Consider the following 20,826-nt stretch of genomic DNA (forward strand, 5'->3'; position numbering starts at 1 on the left):
AAAGCCGCCGTACGTTTTCTACGCGCTGCTCGCTAAAAAAAAAAAAAAAGAGTTTTGAAATGACAATGGTGAAATCGTTGCGCAAGAAAGTGCATCATTCGGAGGTTTGAAAGAGACTCGGCGTTCCTTCGGGCGCTTTTTCCTGACCTCTGCCAAGGAAGGGTCACCGGAATCACCCCCCCCCCCGGCATAAAATGGAAATTACCACCAGAACCGAATTTTACATTTCTGAATACAGATTAAAGCTAAATCATTTTAATGTGGGCATTTACATTTTAATATAAATCAAATAATTCTAAGTACCACCATAATGACCAATAAAAAAATAATAACCCCATAAAATACAGTGTTTATCAAAAATGAGGCAGAGGTTTTATTTCTAAAAAGTATACGTAAAATTGTTAGCTGCTGTAACATGATCCACAGTTCTGTCATTAATACTGCCCTTAAATTAGAAAATATGTATGTAAATATGCACAGATAAAGTATAGCGGACATATAATTAAAAATGTAAAAATGTCACCTAAATAAAGATTTGAAAATTATTGTACGAGATTACTATTGTAAAATTTGGGACTAAAGTTAAATTTAACAGAATTTATTTCGTTAAGAAAAGTTTTAGCCAGTTGTGCAGTTTGAGTATTTAATTTAGAGATTTTTTTTTCCCCACAAGAAAATCACTGAATTAAGCAATTATGAGGCGAATCTGGAATATCATATTAAAAAATTTTGCAATCAAAAAGGTTTTTGAAAGAGGTCTTTGTCATGACAAAACTAGAAAAGTCCATGAAAGTAATTAGACTCAAAGCTACGGTCCAAAACTGGAAAAAAATCTACTGCAAGTCCAAGTTTTAAAACATAACTAACAGATGAGTGTAGTATCTGTGAGTACACACGTTTGATGCGCAAATCTGTGACTTCTCCATTGGTTTGTGCTTGTTTATGAGGACTGTCTGAAGTTGTTGTGCAAAATACGCCTCCGCCACCTGGAGGCAGTATTTTACAGACGTGCAGTTCTCGTACTCAACTCTCTCGTGTAATATGTATCCTTCCATCCCTTTTCTTTGCCACTTATCCTCACGCGGGTCACGGGGAGCGCTGGAGCCTATCCCGGCTGTCAACGGGCAGGAGGCGAGCCAATCGCAGGGCACATGGATGATAATCACAAAAAAAGTGAACTTCATGTTCTGTTGGGTTTTGTTCCTGTAAACAATTCTGTCTTGATGTCACACACGCGTACGCACGCACACGCACACACACCTCTCTTAGGTGTGGGGATGCGCCGCCGAGAGCAACATTTAAAATGCAAATCGGGCAACGCCGGGACCGGCTCCGGCAGTCTCTCGCCTGCTGAGTCTGTGTTGGAGTGTGTCTTGCGGTGTATGCGTGTGGCAGGCGTGTGTGTGTGTGTGTCTCTGTGTGTTAAAAATAACAAAAATAAAATAAAAAACGGCCCTCAAGGCTAAAGTTCATAATAGAGCATTTAGTCAACAACGATATTTTCTAGACTGTAGACAGTATGTTTAAAAAAAATTGCATTTCTGCAACAACCTCCAATTCAAACATAAACCACACAATGTACTACAACAGATGGACAAAACTGGTTAAAATGAGTTATAATAATAATATTCATTATTATTATGCAATCAAGTGTTTGATGTTGGCAAAAATTCAAAGGCTTTTTTTCCCCAACAAGTCAGGTCATTATTAAATTATAGCAACAAATTTCTCAATGAGATGTTTGTTTGTAGCAAATAAATTAATACATATTTATAAATATATTTATGAAAATGATTGTTCAAAAACTACAAAGCTTGGAAATATTTGTTCATTTTAAAATCATTAATTATGAGAATGTCATGAAATTAATGACTGGATTTTAACAGCAATAAGATGGCATTTTTTTTCAAGGAAAAGATTTTTATTTTTTTTAAAGATTAAAGTTCTGAAGACTTTACAAGGAAAATACTTGTATAATTTTATGAGAATAAAATAAATGTATTTATAAATAAATTTATAAATGTATTTTATTTATAAATACAATTATTTGTAGAAAAAAAGTCTTAATTAAGCAAATAATACATTAAAAATCGTGATTCTGCAATAGTAATAATAATAATTTTTTCCTACAATAACTCGCCTTTAATTTATTTTTTTTTTAAAAAGCATGAGTCAATAAAAATTATTCCAAGCAAATAGCTTTCATTTTAGGAGGGTATGATCGTAACTTTATGTGGGGAAAAAGTCGTGAATTTTGTTTTTCTTTATTGTAAAAAAAAAAATCGAAATTTTACTATACATTTGACTATAGTTTACTATTAAAAAAATTTGTTCAAAATCTTGAAAAAAAAGAGAAAAACAAGAACAGACAGTTCCCCCATAAAGAGGAAACTCTTAATTTCTTTTTGTCACCGAAAAAGAGGGAAGTGGTGTTGCTTGAGGTAGACGACTTAAACACATTGACGTACACATTTCAACGCTTGCCTCCCAAAAATATTAAATTAAATCCAAAATAACAAAAGACGAAGCCATATGCGCGACTACTGGTATCGAACGCAGGCGTATTCCGTGTCTTCGGCGTGAGAGAAGGAAACGGTTTCCGGCGCATCCGGGAGGACCACGTCTGCGTAAACGACGTCGTCCGGGACCTGCGGGACGGAAAACTTTCCGGTGAGCTCGGGCGTGTCCAAGCGCGAACAAGTCGTGAAATCTCCAAACTTGCCTGGTTGCTATTAGCGATGGGGCAGGGGGCTTCGGCCAAGTCTGAAATGCACATTTGACGAAAAGTATCAAAAATATGTCATGTGTCACGACTGTGCAAGTCGTATCGCAACGTAATATTTTTTCTTTCGACTTACTCGAGGCCTTCCGTCGCCTGACCACGACAAACATGGCGGCCAGGGCGGTCAGCGCGGCGCACGCCAACACCGCCACCACCACGCCGACTTGGAAGCGGCTGTTGCCTGGAAACACAATTTGGACCTCACTTTCCGAGCTGTACTTCAGCGGTCATCTTTTTTTTTTTTTTTGGGAAAAAATGAGCGGACTTGGTTCCATACCCTGAGGTTCTACACCTTCTAATGTGAAGCCTCCTCTGCCCTTTCCTTTGGGAGCTATAAACAGTCAAAATGGCATTATTAGTTTTGGTCGGAATGTCGTTCTGGATCCTTTAAGGAATCGGTGCACACCTGGTACTTGGACTCGCATGTCCACCGAAGTCCACGTGATCGCTCCCACGCGAGCCCGGCACCTGAAGGCCTCACGCCCGGGAGCTTGCAAGGTGACGGTCAACCTGACGTCACACGGTGACTTTCGCCGGATGCGGTGACCGGAGGTGTCTTGGACCACCGCGCCGGCCCGGTCCACCCACAGCAAGAAGACCTCCAGCCGGTCCGCTACGAAGCAATGGCCCAGCGTCAAGTACGACACCAGGATGCACTGGAAAGACACGACGTCGCCCGGCGTCGCTTTCACCTCTGGAACGTCTGGAAAAACAGCACAAGGGGTGAGACCACTTGACTTTCAAGGAAATTTATTTTCTTTCCCCTAAAAACTTGGCGGCAACGGTTCTGAGGCCCGGGGTTCAAATCTCGGCCCCGCCTGTGCTCTCCCCGTCCCTTTTTTTTTTTTTTTCCTCCTCTCCGGGCACTCCGCTTTCCTCCCACATCCCGAAAACGTGCAATGCCCAACGACAGCCGGGACCCTCGTGAGGATAAGCGGCTCAGAGAATGGCTTGGACGGATGTATTTGACTTCATCCACGCGTAATTCTCGATTCGATTCTCACAAAAGGTTGTAGTGCGATGACGGCGTTCCCAACCGTTTTGAGCCACGAAGGCCTCTCCTGGGAATTTGCAGTAATGAAGTTCCCGCGTCTTCTGCGTCCGGGGCCGGAGCCTCTCCGTGCATCTTGCGTCCCGGTCGTTGACGCCCGCGGCCGTCGCCTTCATCTCGGCGTTGCTCACTAACGCGACGTCGACGCTCGCCGTTCTCGGGGTGAACGTCCAAATGTGGTAGCACACCGAGTCGCCGCACGGAAACGACAGCTCCAAAGCGAGCGCGCCGCCGTTGAGGCCTGCAAGAGAGGTGGGGGTGACGCGTGCGGCGCTTTATTATGATTATTAAGCGTTTTGGAGCAGACTCAAAAAGTTTTTTTTCAAACATCCCTTTAAAAGAAATGCAATGTTTTTTTTTCAAAATATCAGATTTTTCCAAAATCTTGGATAGTTTGTGACAACTTTATAATTTAGTAACAAAAAAAATGGAACTTTTAAGATGCATTTAAAAATAAAAAAATCTTCATCCTTGTTTATTCCAGGCAAAAATAATAGACAAATCATGATGAATTCTTTTAAGATGAAAATGCCTTTTCATGAAAAATTTGTTCCGGGGGTGAAAAAAATATATATAGATGTATAAAAATATATATATATATTACACGCAAAAATATACAAGTATAAAATATATATTTATATCATGAGACAGCATGAATTCCAGCTTAGGGAGAATTCAACTATTGTCTCTAAATGTATTCAATTATTAAGAAATAAAATTAAAATTATTATGATTATTAAACTTTGAATTGGGAAGAATAATATTCTTATATCGTACTTGTTTTTTTCCAGGATAAAACTTTTTGTTTCGTCTTTTTTTTTCTTTTGTCTAGTGTGAATGAAGTCAACATCTTTGAATAAAGAAGTTGTTTTTTCCAAAAATATTATTCTTTTAAAAATACAATTCGATTCTCATGAGATGACATTTTTTTCTGGAATTCATGTTTTATAAGCATACTCATCTAATTGATGATTAATCCAAACTAACAATTAAGCATTATGACTTCGCTGCAACGATAAGAAAATTTACATCGTGCCCGTTTTGCCACGAAAAATGTTTGTTTTTCTCACCCGCGACGACGAAAGGAAGCACGAGCAGCAGTCGCATGGCGGAGCGCTTCAGCATCATGAGCGCCGCGCTCGACTGCCGCCGCCGTCAATCCGCTGACGGGAGTCGTTCTGCCGCACTTCCTGCCGACGCACGCAACATCCTCTGACTCGCTCGCTAAACAACTGCCTTGAGTGAAAAGATGACTCGTCCGTCGCTATTTTGGAGGTACCGTGAGTTGGTGGATTTGCTTAAAAGGGACGTGTGCGGGTTTCCACTTCGCTTGGCCTATCTTCTTCTGCATTTTCATACATATATACAGTGATGCCTCGGTTCTCGACCACAATCCGTTCCAGAAAACGGTTGGAGAAGGGATTTGTTCGAAAACCGAATCGTTGTTTCCCATTCCAATGAATGGAAAAAGAAATAATGCGTTCCAACCCTAAAAAAATTTGGCTTTTTTTTTTTTTTAGCTTTTCCTGATCATAAACTACATCGTAGAAATACATGTATAGTTCAAATACTTTAGATAATAAAATAACTTGAAATATATTTATTTATTTGCTTCAAATGTACACTTTAATAGTAGAGTACGCTAGGCTGGGAGTGCACTGCAAGTATCTGTAGCGACTCGGCCCCCGGCCTTGTCAACTTTTTTGATTAACAAAAGTGCAGAATAACTTTAAACAAGCAACTTGCCTTCTTTTTCGGTATCGTGGGAATTCACAACAAAGGGCGAAATTTTCATCCGAAAACCGATTTGTTCGAAAACGGGGACCTTCAAGAACCGCGGCTTTACTGTATATAACATCTATATGTATATTTTAATACATTTATTTCAGTTTGATACTCCACAATGGCTACAGCAAAGCTCCCGAAGCCCAAGCTTACTGGTTACTATGAGGCTGCAATGGATGATGGCTCATGGAAAGCAAATCGACTGCCCGATCTCTCTCAGGTAAAGTTGTTTTTCTTCAGGTGCCGTGGTTTCTTTTGGAAATAACTGCATCCTTCCTTTTTAAGGTTTGATAGATTTGGATTGTATTTTGAAGACACATTTCATTTGTAGTATCTACCAAATATTTGTACTTTCTACTTCTTAATTTGTTAAAATTTAGACTGAAATCTTGCAGTTTGTTTGCGGGCGATGAAGTCGCCCCCCTGTGGTCAATCTGCAGAGCACTGCTAATTTCCAAAGAAAAGAAAACTTGTTAAAATTAAAATTCGTTGTTAAATTGAAGACTTCCGAAAAAAAAAAGTTAGGGTTAGGGTACAAGAATTTTTTTTTCTCATAACATTACATGACTATTACTTCATTCCATTATGGAAAAAAAAATACATAAATACATTTAAAAACCAAACCATTGCAACAAATAAATTTATTAACCACATTGTGCAGATTATTCCAACATTATGAATAAACTAGAACATTCAGAAACTGGGAGGAGTGGGGGGTATTTAAATTACATATTTCTTTGTACAACAGTGGTTAAAAAAAAAAAAAAGCGCTTCCATGTTTGAAGTGGGCTCGGGCCAGAAGGCAATTAAAAAAAGCGACACACAGGAAAAAAGTTAACAGTCCAGGTATGCTTTGGAATTCTTTTTGAGCAAAAAGAGATAAAATAAGAAGACATTAAAATAAAGTTGTAATATTAAGGCGTGGACCATCTACAGTATTATTAAAACAAAAAATGGTCAACACTACAAAGGTATTTGTGTCCCCCCCCCCCCCAACAAATTATGATTTCAAACCTTTGTTTTTATTTTTTTTGTTTTTCCCCTCAAAGTTAACACTGTATTCTGAAAACAAAGATATTTTCTCAGGGAATTTGTTTCCATCTGCATAATACATTTTCCCTTTAAAAAAAATCTTCTAAAAAAGGCTCTAAAATGAAAGAAATTTTAAATAAATATTTATACAACAAAAGCAGAAACTTGTGAAAAATATAAACTGTCTCCCTCGAATATGCATCCATGAATAGCTGAGATTTTATTTTATTTTCTGTGCAGGTCTAACGCCTCTTTTGTACAATTTCAAGTGCCACAGTAACCCAAAAAAAAAAATTAATAATAAGTTTGCTTTGTGCACCAGGAAGCTATAAACCGTTCTCAGACAATAAATTACAAAAAAAAGTTAATAATAAAACTGTTTTTGGAGTTGTTTTCAGCGGTTTGCATAGCTTGACTTGCACTTTCTTCGCGACTTCAGCATTGAGGATTCAAAAAGCAGCAGAAAACAAAATGAGATTCATTTGGATATTTTTTTTTTTTCCTCCCCAGAACATAAATAAGTCCAATCAAAGCCGCTGGAGCGCAAATAACAGTACATTCGTCGCATTGACCCATGAAGCAGAACAAGAACCCGACGTTGAATCCGTCTTTCCGAGTTCGCCCCGTTGGGAGTTTTTGGTCCGTTTTCCCGCTACGTCGTCAAAATGACGCCGCGACCTTGTGCGTTTCAAAAGCGCTTTTTTGTTCGCTGGCGTCAATCGGACGCCGTTCGGCGATATCATCGAGAAGAGCGTCCTTAGTAAGGCAGGAAGAGCAAGGAAGAGCAACCAGGATTAGGGCCACAGTCAAAAGAAAAAAAATATCATTGACCTCCACAAGCGTCTCTGTAAATGTAATAATATAATAATAATTAATAAGGGTGCTTAATTTTTTAATATATTTTTTTAATATAAAGTCTTGCGAGATTAAAGTTGTGTTGTTTTTCCAATAGGAAGAAAACAAGCATATTGTGGTCGTACAATTGCGTTTTTGGTGGAGAAAAATGAGTTTAAAAATTAAGTTTCAATTTTTGAGGGTGGAAAAAATACCTAGAAAATATGCAACATTTTTTTAAAATTAATGTGGATTCTCAAAACTTTTTTTTAAAAATTTCAACTTTCTACTTTATTTTTTGGTACAGTTTTGATAATACTGTCTGTCTTGAAATAAATACCACTATTTTGTATTAAAAAAAAAAATTCAACTTCCATCAACTATTTTCTAATAATTTACTCTTTTAATATTATGATGAATACAGTAAAAGGTGGGGAAAAAAGACTTTCCAAACAAAATGTATAGTTTTAATAAATATATATTTTTGAAACTTGAAATAAATACCACTATTTTGAATAAAAAAAAATCAACTTCTATCAACTTTTTTTCTAATAATTTACTCTTTTAATAATATGTTGAATACAGTAAAACTTGGGGGAAAAAAGACTTTCCTAACAAAATTTGGATTTTTAAATAATATTTTTTTTTTCCAGTTATGATATTGCAACCTTGTTTTCAAAAATGGGATTATTCTCACATTTTTTTTCTACTGTTTTTGAGTGTGGCCCTAAAATTTCCTTCGTACAGGAAGGAAAGCAGTTGTCCAGTACAGAGGAAAAATAATTATTACAAGTTAAAAATGTATCTCATCTTTCTCCCTCCCCACACTTTGCGAGTAGTGACTCACAAAAAGTTATTTGAAAGATATTTGCTGGTTGACATTTCAGAACGAGCCAAAAATGCGCGCTAACCTTAACAGGTCAACGGCATTTGACCTTGACTAAAGCGCCGTCCCGCTCACAGGCCGGACGTCTGGGTCTGGGGGGCCGCCTCGCAGTCGACGGCGCCCCCCTCGGGCCCGCGCGCGTACATGAGCACCAGCGTGACGGTGGCGAAGGTGGCGGCGTTGACGGGGAAAGCGCGCAGCAGCGTGGAGGTCAGCCCCCGCGTGAAAACCACGTAGCCCTCGTCGCGCACGCTCTGCCGCACGCAGTCGGCGATGCCGCTGTATTGGCGGACGCCGCCCGACCCGTCCGCCTGCAGCCGGGACTTGATCACGTCCACCGGGTAGGTGGAGAGCCACGAGGCGATGCCCGCCATGCCCCCGGCGAACAGCAGCTTGGGGATCATGTAGCGGTCTTCGGGCTCGCAGCCCAGCTGCCGCGTCAGCACGTCGTACGCCAGGAAGTAGAAGCCGAAACCGGGCGTCTCCCGGATCAGGGTGGTCACCATGCCCCTGTTGATGCCCCACACGCCCTCGCGGCGGTAGATACGCACCAGGCAGTCCACAGAGTTCTTGTACATCTTCCGGGTGGACTTCTTCTCGCCCGTGCCCTGCATCTGCATGCGCGTCTTGGCCAGCTCCATCGGGCAGCAGATGACGCACTGGATGGCGCCGGCCGCCGCCCCCGCCAGGAACTGGTTGGTGGGAGTGTCCCGGCCCAGCATGCGCATGGCGTTGCCCTGCACCCCAAACACGATGGCGTTGATGAAGGTGAGGCCCATCATGGGGGACCCGATTCCTTTGTACAAGCCGAGTATCTGCAAAGGAGGACACGCGATTCTGGTTCGGATTCTGGGTTACACGCTGAACTACGACGTTGCTCTGGGAAAATCCATTACATTACAGACAATAGATGAAATCCACAAAGTAGCGCCCAAGTATTTATCACATCATACAGCGGAATGCACCGTATTTTCGCGCTCTGATGCCAACGAAAAATTGCAACCCACCCGAGGTCCGGTTGTATACGTACCGACTCCTGGCGTATAATGGATTGGAAGCAGTGAAAGGTGCCGCGGTATAGCGGCTTGTTCACGTTCTGGACCTGCAGCCTGACCTGGAGGAAAAACACAAGGCGACTTTTAGGTCGCACGTCACGAGCGCTTCGTGGAAGTACAGCCCAAAATACTCGAGTAACTTGAAAATGGAAAAAAATACAATATGCTGAAATCTTTTGAATGCAGTGTTTGGCTCAAAAGTTTGCGCAAACAAAATATTAAATTAAGGGTTCCGTCGTCGTTTCCAGCCTTATCCATTACTTATCCATCCATTTTCCTTGCCGCTTATCCTCACGAGCGTCGCGGAGAGTGCTGGAGCCTATCCCAGCTGGCTCGAGGCCAGGGTACACCCTGAACTGGTTGCCAGCCAATCGCAGGGCACATAGAGATAGTCACAATCACACCTAGGGGCAATTTAGAGTGTCCAATTAATGTTGCATGTATTTGGGATGTGGGAGGAAACCGGACTGCCCGGAGAAAACCCACGAACCCGGGTCTTCAGAACTGTGAGGCCAACGCTTTACCAGCTGATCCACCGTGCCGCCTCAATTAAACTTGACTATTGTAATAGTCTTCTGAGTGGGCTCCCCCAAAAAAAGAGCATGAAACAAACGCTTGCCTTTTTTTTTTTTTTTTTTAACTATCATTACGTTGAACCACAATTTAAAAGCAACATCTTGATCTTGATCTCTTTTTCGTGTGTACCAATAATTTTGCTGTATTTTGTACTCCGCGTGGAAATGAACGCCCACCGAGATTTTCTTACCTTGACTGTGTCGAACGGGTGGCCAACTAAAACTCCGGCAGCACCTGAAGACAAGCAACAACGCGTTCAAAAGTCAAAACATTTGCGTGGAACGCGATTTCGTCGCCCATATAAGGAATGCGGCTGGCACGCGGCAAAAGTATTCAACTGTCGTCTTTCCGGTCCGTTGACGGGCCGAGTCACCCGAATCCTGCACAGAATCTTCACACTCGATGACTATGCCGTGAGTGTAGATTCCGTTCCGTAAGCCGCTCAGAATGCAAGACACGGATGTAAAATATTTTATCTATAAAAAAAAAAAATGCATCCAAATAACAACCGGGAGACGCATTGTTTTTTTTATGTATTTGACAAAATAAGAATGATTCTGATTCTGAAGTGGACAAGCAAAATTCATAAAACCACAAAACTGACAAAAGTCCACCATTGGTTAGCATCATCATGAAGTAATGAACGCCGTTTATGTATCGCAGGGTATGCGTCGCAGGTGAAAATCATTTGACAGCATAAAAAAATGCCATTAAGCACTGAAATAACTTGTTGAAATAGTAATAATAATAATTAAAAATAATAGTACACATATATAATTAGTAATAATCAACGTGTGTTGATGCGAGCAATTTTTTTTTGCATGATGTAACTTCCAAATGTGATCTCAAAGAAATAAAGACCTTAAAGAAACCTCGTGATTCAAAATGGGGGGGGAGTGTGGGGGGGTCGTATCAAACCGCGGGGCGCTTCCCAACCCTCGGTCATAAACAAACGTCCGAAAGCTAATCCGACATAAGCGTCCGACGGGGGTCACGTGACTCCCCCCCGTTCGTCAAGCCCGGGCTGCCAGGAAAAGAACACGAGCCGCGTGTGGGCGCGTTTGACCCAAACGACGCCGGTCGTTGACCTCGATCGAGTGCGTCACGGACACAAGTTGGGACGACAACAACAACAACAACAACAAAAAAGAAAGAGACAAAGGACGGTGCCGTGGGAAATGTTGCCGAGCGGAACTTTGCTAGATCAGGTTTCGTCGCTAAGTCGCAGATGTTTAAGGAATCCGTTTTCACAAACGCCCGTGAAGTTTGTTCTACGCTCCGTCGGAATGTGTGGAACACTTGTTTGGAGGTCCGTAGTTACCGTGCTAATGCTATGCTAGCTATGCTAATTTGCGTCAGCCAGTCTATGGTGGTTTACAATCGACGTTAGCGTCAAGCAAGTGTCAAAATTATTTACAGGGAGTCCTCGGGTTAAGACGGTCTCGACCTAAGATGTTTCCACTTTACAACGACCGTCCCCCGTCCGCCATTTTGTCTGGCTAATGTTTGTCCGCCGGGAGTATTTTCGCCCTCCTTTTTCGACCCCAAAGAAAAAAGCTGTGTCTTTTTTATCAATGCTTCTGCAGCCAAAAGAAAATCCATGACCACGGAAACGGAGCTCGAGATCATAAAAAGATTGGAGAAAGGAGAGACACCAAGCCCACCGAGGCTTCAGTCGGTCGACCGCGGTGACAATTATTAAAGACAGAGCCCGTATTTTAGCGCATGTTGAAGGTTCCGTTCCTATGTCGGATACAAAGATCACAAAACTTCTTTGATACTTGTCGAGATGGAGAGGATTGAGAACCAGGTTCCGTCGCCATAGCTAAGCACAGCCTCCCCTTCTTCTTCTCCATCCAACTCTCATCAGTCATGCTAAGTACGTCATTTTGTTTATTTCAATGTACAGTCATTTCTCGAGTATAATGCGCACCCATAAACTTGACCTAAAAAAAAAAAAAAAATCAGGAAAACCCTTCTACCCATGTACAATGCGCACCACCAATTTGCTGCCACCCATACGCGTGGCAAACAGCTTGAAGCAAGTGATTTTATTATTCGTGGTATTCATGCAATCGTTAAAACAACATGAACTTCACACCTATTTTTTTTTCCAATTTTAGTTTTGTCACAAAGTGGGCCGGGCAAAGGTCGACGGGCACGCGGTCCATCCGCGAAGACGACGGCTGCCGTTGGTCAGCGGAGGGGCGTGCGCGCCAAGGCCACCCTATCATCTTTGTCGTGTCGTATCCGCGCGCGCGTGTGTCAGCTATCAACACCTGCCGCCGACAGCTAGCTAGCTAAGTTATCGTTTCACTCTCACCTCAAACAGAAGGACGCTCAAGGAGGACGTATCCTTGAACACATGACAATCATTTACCGAGCCACCATCTTTTTTTTTTTTTACCCTGTAACGCATTGTTGTTAATGTTGTTGTCCACCCCCTACACTCTATTTCGAGATATGTATTTTCCAACCACAGCATTAGTCACCCATACAACAACACAAGCTGCTTCTTTATAAATCGAAGGAAATTGCTGCAAACTGCATTTACTTGATGTATATTTCAAATAATAATGAAAAATTCAGCACATGTTGTATAAATATGTATCATATTATATAATATAGTTTAAAAATTATAACTATATAAAATACAGGATAAACAGTACTAATATAGAACCGCTTTATCTTGCATGTTTACATGATTTTTTTTTAATTCATCATACCGTTAAAAGTGCAAAAGTGTTTTAAGAAATTTCTGATTTTTTTTTTTAATTTGCGTATAGACATTTCAATCATTTGCACCTAAATAATGGGAATATTTTGCTATTTATAGCCATGTCACTTGAGAGCAAACTGCAGCGAATGTGACCTGCCGAACATAATCGTGAATTTGACAGTCAGCTGATTGTCGGTCTCTTCGTGCTTTGTTATTGTTTTGATGTGGAGGCCCTTCAGAGTCCCACGAGCATCCTCAAACCATCAACCGAGCTCACCTGATTCAACGCCAAAAAAAAAAAAAAAAAAAAAGCCCGAGTGGACGATCTTTGTCGTGGTAATCAGAACGCGGAGTTGCATCACTTTTTTGGGGGGGTGTGTGCGTGAAGGAGATCGGCACTTACCGCCGATGCAGCCAGCCAGGAAGTCCATCGGCGCTGGTCACCGTTGTCACCTGCTCGTCGGTGGTGAATCCCCCCCTTCACCCCCCCGCTCTGGTGGAAAACACTCGAATCTGGCCTCCTTCTTTCCACCTCCCACTCCCCCCTCCACACACCCAGTCAATGGACTGCCTGGGCGCCCACGTGAGTAACGAAGGCGTGAATCTGAACTGTCAAAATAATTGAAGCGACGTTTATTCTAGCGCCGTCTTCCCTGCCCGACGACTTTTTTTTTTTTTGTCGCGCAAATCTTCAAATCGCTAATTTGATGTTTATTTATGCTAATGCGACTGGAGTGTGTGACCTTGTTGTCCTCACAGAAGCGCGTTTAACACCTTGTGCGTGCGTCGTCACGTGCTTCAAAGAGATTGATTGGAGCAGACAGCGTCACAGGAAGTCAACTCGTGACAAGGTGGGCGGGTTTTGCCTCTTTCTGGCCAATCAGACACCGTGTACGAGCCCGACAGCCGCCCGCGATTGTGTGTCTGGATTCGCGATTGGCTCACGCGGGGAGAACTCTTTTGAATTACGTCGGGGGCGGAGTTTGGTTGCTTTTTGACCTATCAGAGGCCGGAAACCAAGCCAACACCTGCGTTTATGCTTGTTTCTCTCCTGCGATTGGCTACCACCGCAAAAGTTACGTCACGGAAAAAGCGGCTTTGATATTTTGGTGTCGAAAATTGACATGGAACAGCTCAGTATGTATGATACACGAGGCCGTTTTTTGTAAAGTGAAATGTGATTGTAAAACACAAAGGTATCTTTTTTTTCCGACATCACAGCATAATCGGAAATGAGGTAAGAGTTGCAATTTATTTTTTTTTAACCAATCACTGCTCAGGAAATGACGCTGAGCTACTTGCGTACGCTCTTCTCGTCTGCCATTGGCTAGCGCAAGAGGAAATAACGGCTTTAATAAACTTATGCGTCGCAGTATGATGTTAACAGCCAGTATGAGCGAATTTCTTCCTACTTGAAAAGAGATTTTGAAGTGGTATATATATTCAATTTTTTTTTGTGTGTACTTAACCCGGAAGTGATGGTGACGCTTGTTTGGGCGGCCCTGACATTGCGTTTCAACGCTCCCAACCCGTGATTTTTACGTCACAGACTCGCGAAGCAAGGTTAAGTTGATGCGGGACGAGGCGGCGACAGTCTGGCGAGCAGAATGGCGACCCGCCCGGTAATTCATTCATTTCGGGTTGTGTCTACATGCTGATAGGATGCACGTTGCCGATTTCGTGTCCGGCTCGTTGGCAGGTAACAGCAAACGACAGCATGGCGGCTATTGCATGTAACCTTACACTTCCCTTTTTAGCTAATATCTCCACAGTACACCGTAAAAGTAGCTATCAAGAACATTAAGGTAATAGTCAAGCAGTAGTGACCCGCCTTTGTCTTGTACCGCGGTGTTTATTTTTCGTATAAATTGGCAAAACTCGCATACGAGATTACGGTGTAAACTGAGCGAGACGGCTTCCGTATTCAATCAGGTGCCTAAGGCAGAGGCGCAGCTAAGTCGTTCACGGAGCCAAAGCATGTCATGGAGCCCTAAACAAACTCGTGAAACCTTGGGTGCATTTCCTCATATGCTATCCTTCTATACTTTAGGTTTGACAAAAGGAAAATGTGCAATTTAGTCAATTTTGCCTTGTTTTTGGGAAATTATTTAGAGCTGCCTGACAGCTTAAGTTGTCAAAGACTAATGAAGTGATGTCACTTGGGGGCGGGGGACAGTTTCAAGAATAAATTTGCAAGGTTATATAAGTTGTGAGAATGCAGTGAAGCTATGACAACATGAGAATAAGTCAGAAAGTTAGGAAAGTAAATGATGCAAGGTTGCAAGAAAATGCTTGAGAATGCCTTTGATGCGCTTCTTTCCTTTTCCAGGGGCCTGTGGCATGATTGTGGGATACCCTCTGGACACTGTCAAGGTCCATTTATTTTCTTTTTTAACTTAAATGTGGAATTGGAAATATGATTTTCAAATAAATCATCTCGTGCCTTCTCCAGGTACGGATACAAACCCAGAGACAGTTCACGGGAATATGGCAGTGCATCGCCACCACGTTTTCCAAAGAAGGGGTGAGTGAATGCGAACACTTTTAGGTGTGATGGCACAGTTCTCCGTTCATTTTGGTTAAGTCTGCGTTGTAGCAGGGAGATAACTGATCTCCGTTAATAAAGCGGCGCTTCACTGTGTAATGAGTTCCGTGATGTCACCAGGCGCACGGCTTCTTCAAAGGCATGTCGGTCCCCATGGCAACCATCTCCATCACGTCCTCGGTGGCGTTCGGCACCTACAGGAACTGTCTGCAGTGCCTAAAGCAGGCTCGGGGAGCCGCCCACGGTCCCAGCACCAAGCCGGAGATATTCCTGTCGGGGTTGGTGGGCGGAATAACGCAGGTAAGACGCACGACTGCACGGTACGGATAATATTTGATCATCCCTAAAAAGACAATTTTCACTGAATAGCTTTGTGTACTTTCCGTTAAACAAAAGCACAAAAAGGCACATTGTCTAAAATACAGAACTGTTGTTTTCACCGTATCTCCCTAAAATAATGTACATAATAATATCACCTTGGAAGTGTACTACAGAAAATGGACAGATGGATATTACTAATATCACAACCTGACCTGTGACCTCCTCCTCCTCCTCCTCCTCCCTGCCAAGATGTTGCTGGTCGCTCCCGGTGACATCGTCAAAGTGCGCCTGCAGTGCCAGACGGAGTCCGTGCGGCGAGGGACCAAGCCCAAGTACCGGGGGCCGTTCCACTGTCTGCTGAGCATCCTCAAGGAGGAGGGCCTGCGGGGGCTCTACCGGGGGGCGACGCCGCTGGCGCTGAGGGACGGCCCCGGGTTCGCCATCTACTTTCTGACGTACAACACCGTTTGCGAGTGGCTGACGGAGAGCGGAAAAGCAAAGCCAGGTGAAGCACGACGCCCGACGAGCGCTCGGTCAGTTTTATCCGATCATTTGGGTTTAGTTGTCAGCGGGTTCTGTAGTCCAAGCTCACGCTCACAACACGGCTGGAAACCGGGAAACACTAACGTGGAACCGACTTATTTAGCTTTAGTTTTCTAATAGCTGTATAAAAATAATAAAGCAACTTTAATTCGCTTGAAAAGCAGACTGACTAAGATCAGCTCGGCTAGTCGACACCAAAATTGTTTCTTGTAAAAAAAAAAAAAGTAATAAAAGCACATTTGCGCCATCCAGCACCATTAAGGCGGTGTCCGTGTTTACCGGACGGACACGCTCTGTTGGGCCAGTGAAAACGTCGGCAGTCACGATACAGGAGCATTGGCAAATGAGTTTTAGGGCTCTATTAAATGTGTAATGTACAATTACCGTAATTTCTAGGCTATAAGCTGCGACTTTTTTCACACGCTTTCAGCCCTGCGGTGATGCAGTTCATTTGTGCATTTTTTCTAACGGCTGCATGGGGGAACTTGAGCAGAAAAGGTAAGAGTGGAATATATCTGCCGAGGAAGTGACTTTTAGCTGTTACCGCTGCGCTAGCTTGTTACTGCTTGTCTCAGTGATTTTTTTTTTTACCGGTATGTTTTTTTTTTAACTGGCCCTGTTAGCATGAGGCTGGCGCCACGCTAGCGTTAGTGTGGCACCATTAACACGGCAGCGTTAGCATTAGCGTGGCAGTGCTACCGTTAAACTCTCTGTGCAGTCTTTCTTTGTAAATATCTTGTGTTTCAATGTGGTCACTTGCGGGTTTTACACTGGTGCGGCTTATGTATGTACCGAATGGTATTTCCTTTCCAAATGTACTGGCTGAGGCTTATAACCAGGTGCGCTCTGGAGGCCGGGAATTACAATAACATGATTGAACAAGTGAGCAAATGCTAGTGTTTTTTGTTGTTTAAAACAAAAATGGTCATCACCAGCACTCCAATGCTAACTGCGAATACTCACCATTTAGCGCAGACGGAGCTGATCTTAGTCAGTCTGCTTTTCAAGCGTAATTCCCGTCCCCCAAGACAAACTATCTATTGGGTAGTCGAATGTAAAAACATTTGATAGTGACGGGCATATCTGCCACTTTGTCCCGCAGCCTGGAGCGCCGTGATGTTGGCCGGCGGCTTTGCGGGTATGATGTCGTGGACCCTGAGCACGCCCATGGACGTGATCAAGGCGCGTCTGCAGGTGGACGGCGTCCGGGGGACGCGGCGCTACAGGGGGCTCGTCCACTGCGTGGCGGAAACGGTGCGCGCCGAGGGCGTGGGCCTCTTCTTCCGGAGCATGGGCATCAACTGCGTGCGCGCCTTCCCCGTCAACATGGTGGTGTTCGTCACCTACGAGCTTTTCACCGGCCTGCTCCAGGCCACGCCGGACAGCGGCGCCCCCCCTCCGGTGGGCCTGGAATAAGAGCGCGAGTCCCGTTGACGGTTTTTTGGGGTGCAGAAACCCGTCACAGGTGAGAAGTCCTTCATCGTCGCAACGCCAATCGCGAATGAATCACAATGAGTTACATGTGAATGAGAGGTCCGAAAAGTTGACCTCGAAATTCATGTTTTTGGGGAGAAATAATGCCTAATAATGATAATGCCTTTTCTAAAAAATAATAATCAATATTAATGTACATTGAGTTCATGACAGCTGATGATACATCACAGCACGTCAGAGATTTGAATTTCTTCAAAGCTAAAATCAGGAGTAACGAGTTGATGTTTTTGTTTTATTGGCACAATGCAACCCGCTGATATAAAAAGTCTACACACCCCTGTTCCAAAGTCCAGGATTATGAAAAATGAGGAAAAGACAAGTCGTTTCCCAATTTCAACCTGAACTTTATCACTTATGACCAAAAGAACATCTTACCTGCAGTGAAGCAAGACGTTGGCAAGCATCATGCTTTTGGGTTCTTCAGCGCCGCTTTCAATGGTGTGTACTGACTCCCATTTCCCATAAGTTTAAATGGAATTGGTCTACTTGGAACACGTCCACATCAGCAGATATAGGAGGGTGTGTGCACTTCTGCAACCCAATCACCTTACTTGGCAAAAGGTTTTGAAATTCATCTCGCTCACTGGTGTCTTTATATCTCAAAATCCTGCCATTCAAACATTGACGTTGACTTTTTATATTGCACTGATTGAACACAATTTGTGGGAAATAATTCTGCAGACCGCAGTTTAAGAACAACGTGTTTAAGTTGGGCCTTCAGAAGTTGAACGTGATGTCAAAATTAAGAAAAAAAAAAAAGCAATTAGAATTAAACTGATTTTGATATACTGGTTTTAAGTGTTTTTATGTTTTAAGTAACATTTTAGAACCTCGTCATGTAGGTGCAAAAAAATAATATTGGACACGTTATATATATATGTATGTGATGATAATCTCGAATCGTTCAATTTGTTGAGGGTCCACGTTTTGTTTCCTTAATACTTTGCGTATTAAATATGTGACGACGTCACGAAAGCTCAGGTAAAGTCACTTCATTGTTCGTGTAATAGTCCACCCGCGGCCTCTAGATGGCGCCCTCGTCTAAGCCAATTGCAGCCCAAGCCTGGTAAGAACTGCAAAAAAAAAAATTAAAAAAGGTGCAACACTGCAAATTACCATGCTTTCTGTAATTATGTATGACTTGACAACATGAGAATATGTTATATCCTACTATGAATGCTTTTCTCATTGAATTTATCCGTTGTTAAATGTTGATGTGCCTTGAGTAATAAAGGTTTTCGATGAAGATGTGTTAATGTTATTTAAAAAAAAAAAAAAAAGCAAAGAAGGGGCATGTTGTAAGATTTTCCGTGTTTTGGAAGTTAATTTCATATGGTTGTCAAAATTCAAACTTCAAATTAAAAAAAAAGAGTGAATTATGTGGGGAGTACAAATATTGTTCTACAGCCATACTGACGCGTACGGTGGCGGTTTTTGGCGTGTGTAAGCTGTTGAGCACGGCAGCCCCAAATTGCTTAGTGAAATGTTTTTCCGTTGTGTAACGGCGTGACATGCCCGTACCTGTAAAACGTACGCTTAAATGCATATGAGAGCAGCTCGGGAGGCAAAAAAAGAAAATCCACGTTACACAACCGACGCCAACGTCATTCGCCAGCGTTTGGACGGGAGGGGGGAATGGCGCCCTCTTGGGGATGAATTGTTTGCTTGCTTTCTGTGTGCCTAGAACAGGGATGACATTTACAAAGGTCAAGTGAATAAAAAAAATAATTAAAACAAAAAATGAACCGAGGTCAAGCGTGTCTCAGGAATGTTTACCTGACCGCAGCATCATCACGTAACCAAGGCGACTGATAATTTTGACGAGGCGTCATCCGTGCCGTGTTCATTATATTAAGTTTGTGTTTTGCATGCACGTTTACGCTGGCCGTACATGAAAATAGTCACGTGAAACGTTGGCGCGGTGGACAAGGCCTGCCGACTGTAAACAAAAAGCCATAAATACCTTCAGCATTGGTTTCCAACGTGCTTTTTATGTTGTTTTTAATGATAACAGGCTTTGCGGCGCCTCTAGAAATGTGTTTATTCTTTTCTGGTTACCTCACGCAACAATTACACCGACTTTATGGCTTTGAGAAAGCACTTTTGTTCCACAATTTGGAACCGTGCTAAAATTCTAGGAGTCCGTCTTGCTCTGAAAAAAAAAAAAAAATCCAGAATGTTGCCTTTTGCTAGCTGTTTTTCATTAAAGCCTGCATGTCATTTGGCCTGGGGGCAAAAAATGGAACACAGGCCTCAAAATGAGTCCAGTGTATTCTCGTGCATTTCCGCAAATAATTCTCCACTGCAGACAAGTCGACAACTGGACAAATTGCAGATGGAAAGAGTTCCCATAGCTCAGTGGTTAGAGCATTGGTTTGGTAAACCAATGTCCGTGAGTTCAGATCCCACTGGTGCCCCCCAAGAGGGGCTGTGGCAGGAAGGGCATCCGGCGTAAAAACTGCAGCAAACAAATATGAGCCTTCATATAAGATGTCACGGCTGTGGCGGCCTCTAACGAGGCAAGCTGAAAGAAACTTACTTTTACAAATTGCATATGGAAACGGCAGACGAGCAAGAACGTTCCGGCAAATGCGCACGGCTCTAAGCGCAGCACTTGACGCACGATCGGTGACAAACGTGGGCCTCGAAACAGAACATTTGAGAAACTGTATGGGTGTGGTCAGTCATGCCCGCAGATATAAAGCTGTGTGCTGTTTGTAATTATGAGTGTATCGCTTTAAGAGCGGAGGTGGGCGGTGTCAGGTAAACTAGGATGTAGAAGTAGGCTAAGCACAGATCTTAAAAAAAAAAACAAAACAAAAAAAAACTGGATAATGCATACACATCGCGCGGTATGTCGATTGTTTGAAGCTAGTTGGCCGCCATCTTGGTACTCCCATAACGTGTGGAGGACATGCCTTACAGGTTGGAGTATGGTGGGGTTTTTCTTAAGGTTTGGCATGTAGAATTAAAACTGACCGTGTGAGCGTGACATTTTTTTCAGTTCTGCTAACATGAAAGATTTTTAATTTGACTTGGTAACCCAAAAAAAAAGGCAAAGTGCAAAGGAAAGACAGAACACTGTGACGACCAAGAAACCTTGCATATTACCTAGGGCCTGATTTCCGTGACATGTTAACGTTTCCCAAAATACGCTCTGAAGCACTATCATCATAACATAGCAAAAAAACTAAGCATTTTTT

At 42.8% G+C, this 20,826-nt stretch overlaps 3 protein-coding genes and 1 long non-coding RNA gene across 13 annotated transcripts in view; 2 read left to right on the plus strand and 2 right to left on the minus strand.

Moving 5' to 3' along the window:
- LOC133496464 (uncharacterized) overlaps positions 1 to 12,594 on the plus strand; it is a 67,537-nt gene extending 54,943 nt beyond the window's left edge. For 3 of the 4 annotated variants that reach the window (XR_009793794.1, XR_009793793.1, XR_009793796.1), the window contains exons 4-5: positions 5,723 to 5,838; positions 12,125 to 12,594. This is a non-coding gene — a long non-coding RNA (uncharacterized LOC133496464). Of the gene's footprint in view, positions 1 to 4,918; positions 5,109 to 5,722; positions 5,839 to 12,124 lie in introns of all 4 variants that reach the window. The other variant, XR_009793795.1, reaches the window with a different exon arrangement.
- LOC133496457 (uncharacterized) lies at positions 217 to 5,018 on the minus strand. 2 transcript variants are annotated; one of them, XM_061812079.1, is made up of 7 exons: positions 4,904 to 5,018; positions 3,820 to 4,074; positions 3,189 to 3,485; positions 3,060 to 3,113; positions 2,859 to 2,963; positions 2,723 to 2,763; positions 217 to 2,648 (listed from the first exon to the last, which is right to left on the minus strand). In XM_061812079.1, exons 1-7 carry the CDS (start codon positions 4,959 to 4,961, stop codon positions 2,541 to 2,543), a joined length of 918 nt encoding a protein of 305 aa, XP_061668063.1. In that variant the 5' UTR covers positions 4,962 to 5,018; the 3' UTR covers positions 217 to 2,540. The 2 variants fall into 2 exon arrangements, with proteins under 2 accessions (XP_061668063.1, XP_061668062.1); XM_061812078.1 differs by having other exon boundaries at positions 217 to 2,763.
- Positions 7,840 to 13,215, minus strand: LOC133496459 (mitochondrial basic amino acids transporter-like). Of its 2 annotated transcripts, none has more exons than XM_061812087.1 (4): positions 13,124 to 13,215; positions 10,192 to 10,235; positions 9,401 to 9,484; positions 7,840 to 9,107 (listed from the first exon to the last, which is right to left on the minus strand). In XM_061812087.1, the coding sequence occupies exons 1-4, from the start codon at positions 13,149 to 13,151 to the stop codon at positions 8,442 to 8,444; spliced, it is 822 nt and encodes a 273-aa protein (XP_061668071.1). In that variant the 5' UTR covers positions 13,152 to 13,215; the 3' UTR covers positions 7,840 to 8,441. The 2 variants fall into 2 exon arrangements, with proteins under 2 accessions (XP_061668071.1, XP_061668070.1); XM_061812086.1 differs by having other exon boundaries at positions 7,840 to 9,185.
- A 46-nt stretch (positions 13,216 to 13,261) lies between these two features.
- Positions 13,262 to 18,869, plus strand: slc25a47a (solute carrier family 25 member 47a). Of its 5 annotated transcripts, XM_061812085.1 has the most exons (7): positions 13,262 to 13,303; positions 13,480 to 13,571; positions 15,050 to 15,093; positions 15,173 to 15,244; positions 15,386 to 15,565; positions 15,836 to 16,091; positions 17,232 to 18,869. In XM_061812085.1, exons 3-7 carry the CDS (start codon positions 15,061 to 15,063, stop codon positions 17,543 to 17,545), a joined length of 855 nt encoding a protein of 284 aa, XP_061668069.1. In that variant the 5' UTR covers positions 13,262 to 13,303; positions 13,480 to 13,571; positions 15,050 to 15,060; the 3' UTR covers positions 17,546 to 18,869. The 5 variants fall into 5 exon arrangements, with proteins under 5 accessions (XP_061668069.1, XP_061668068.1, XP_061668065.1 ...); XM_061812084.1 differs by lacking the exons at positions 13,262 to 13,303; positions 13,480 to 13,571 and adding an exon at positions 14,032 to 14,153; XM_061812081.1 differs by lacking the exons at positions 13,262 to 13,303; positions 13,480 to 13,571 and adding an exon at positions 14,176 to 14,419.
- Positions 18,870 to 20,826: the final 1,957 nt, after the last annotated feature.

Source organism: Syngnathoides biaculeatus, chromosome 23 (genome assembly GCF_019802595.1).
Source record: "Syngnathoides biaculeatus isolate LvHL_M chromosome 23, ASM1980259v1, whole genome shotgun sequence".
NCBI classification, from domain to species: domain Eukaryota; kingdom Metazoa; phylum Chordata; class Actinopteri; order Syngnathiformes; family Syngnathidae; genus Syngnathoides; species Syngnathoides biaculeatus.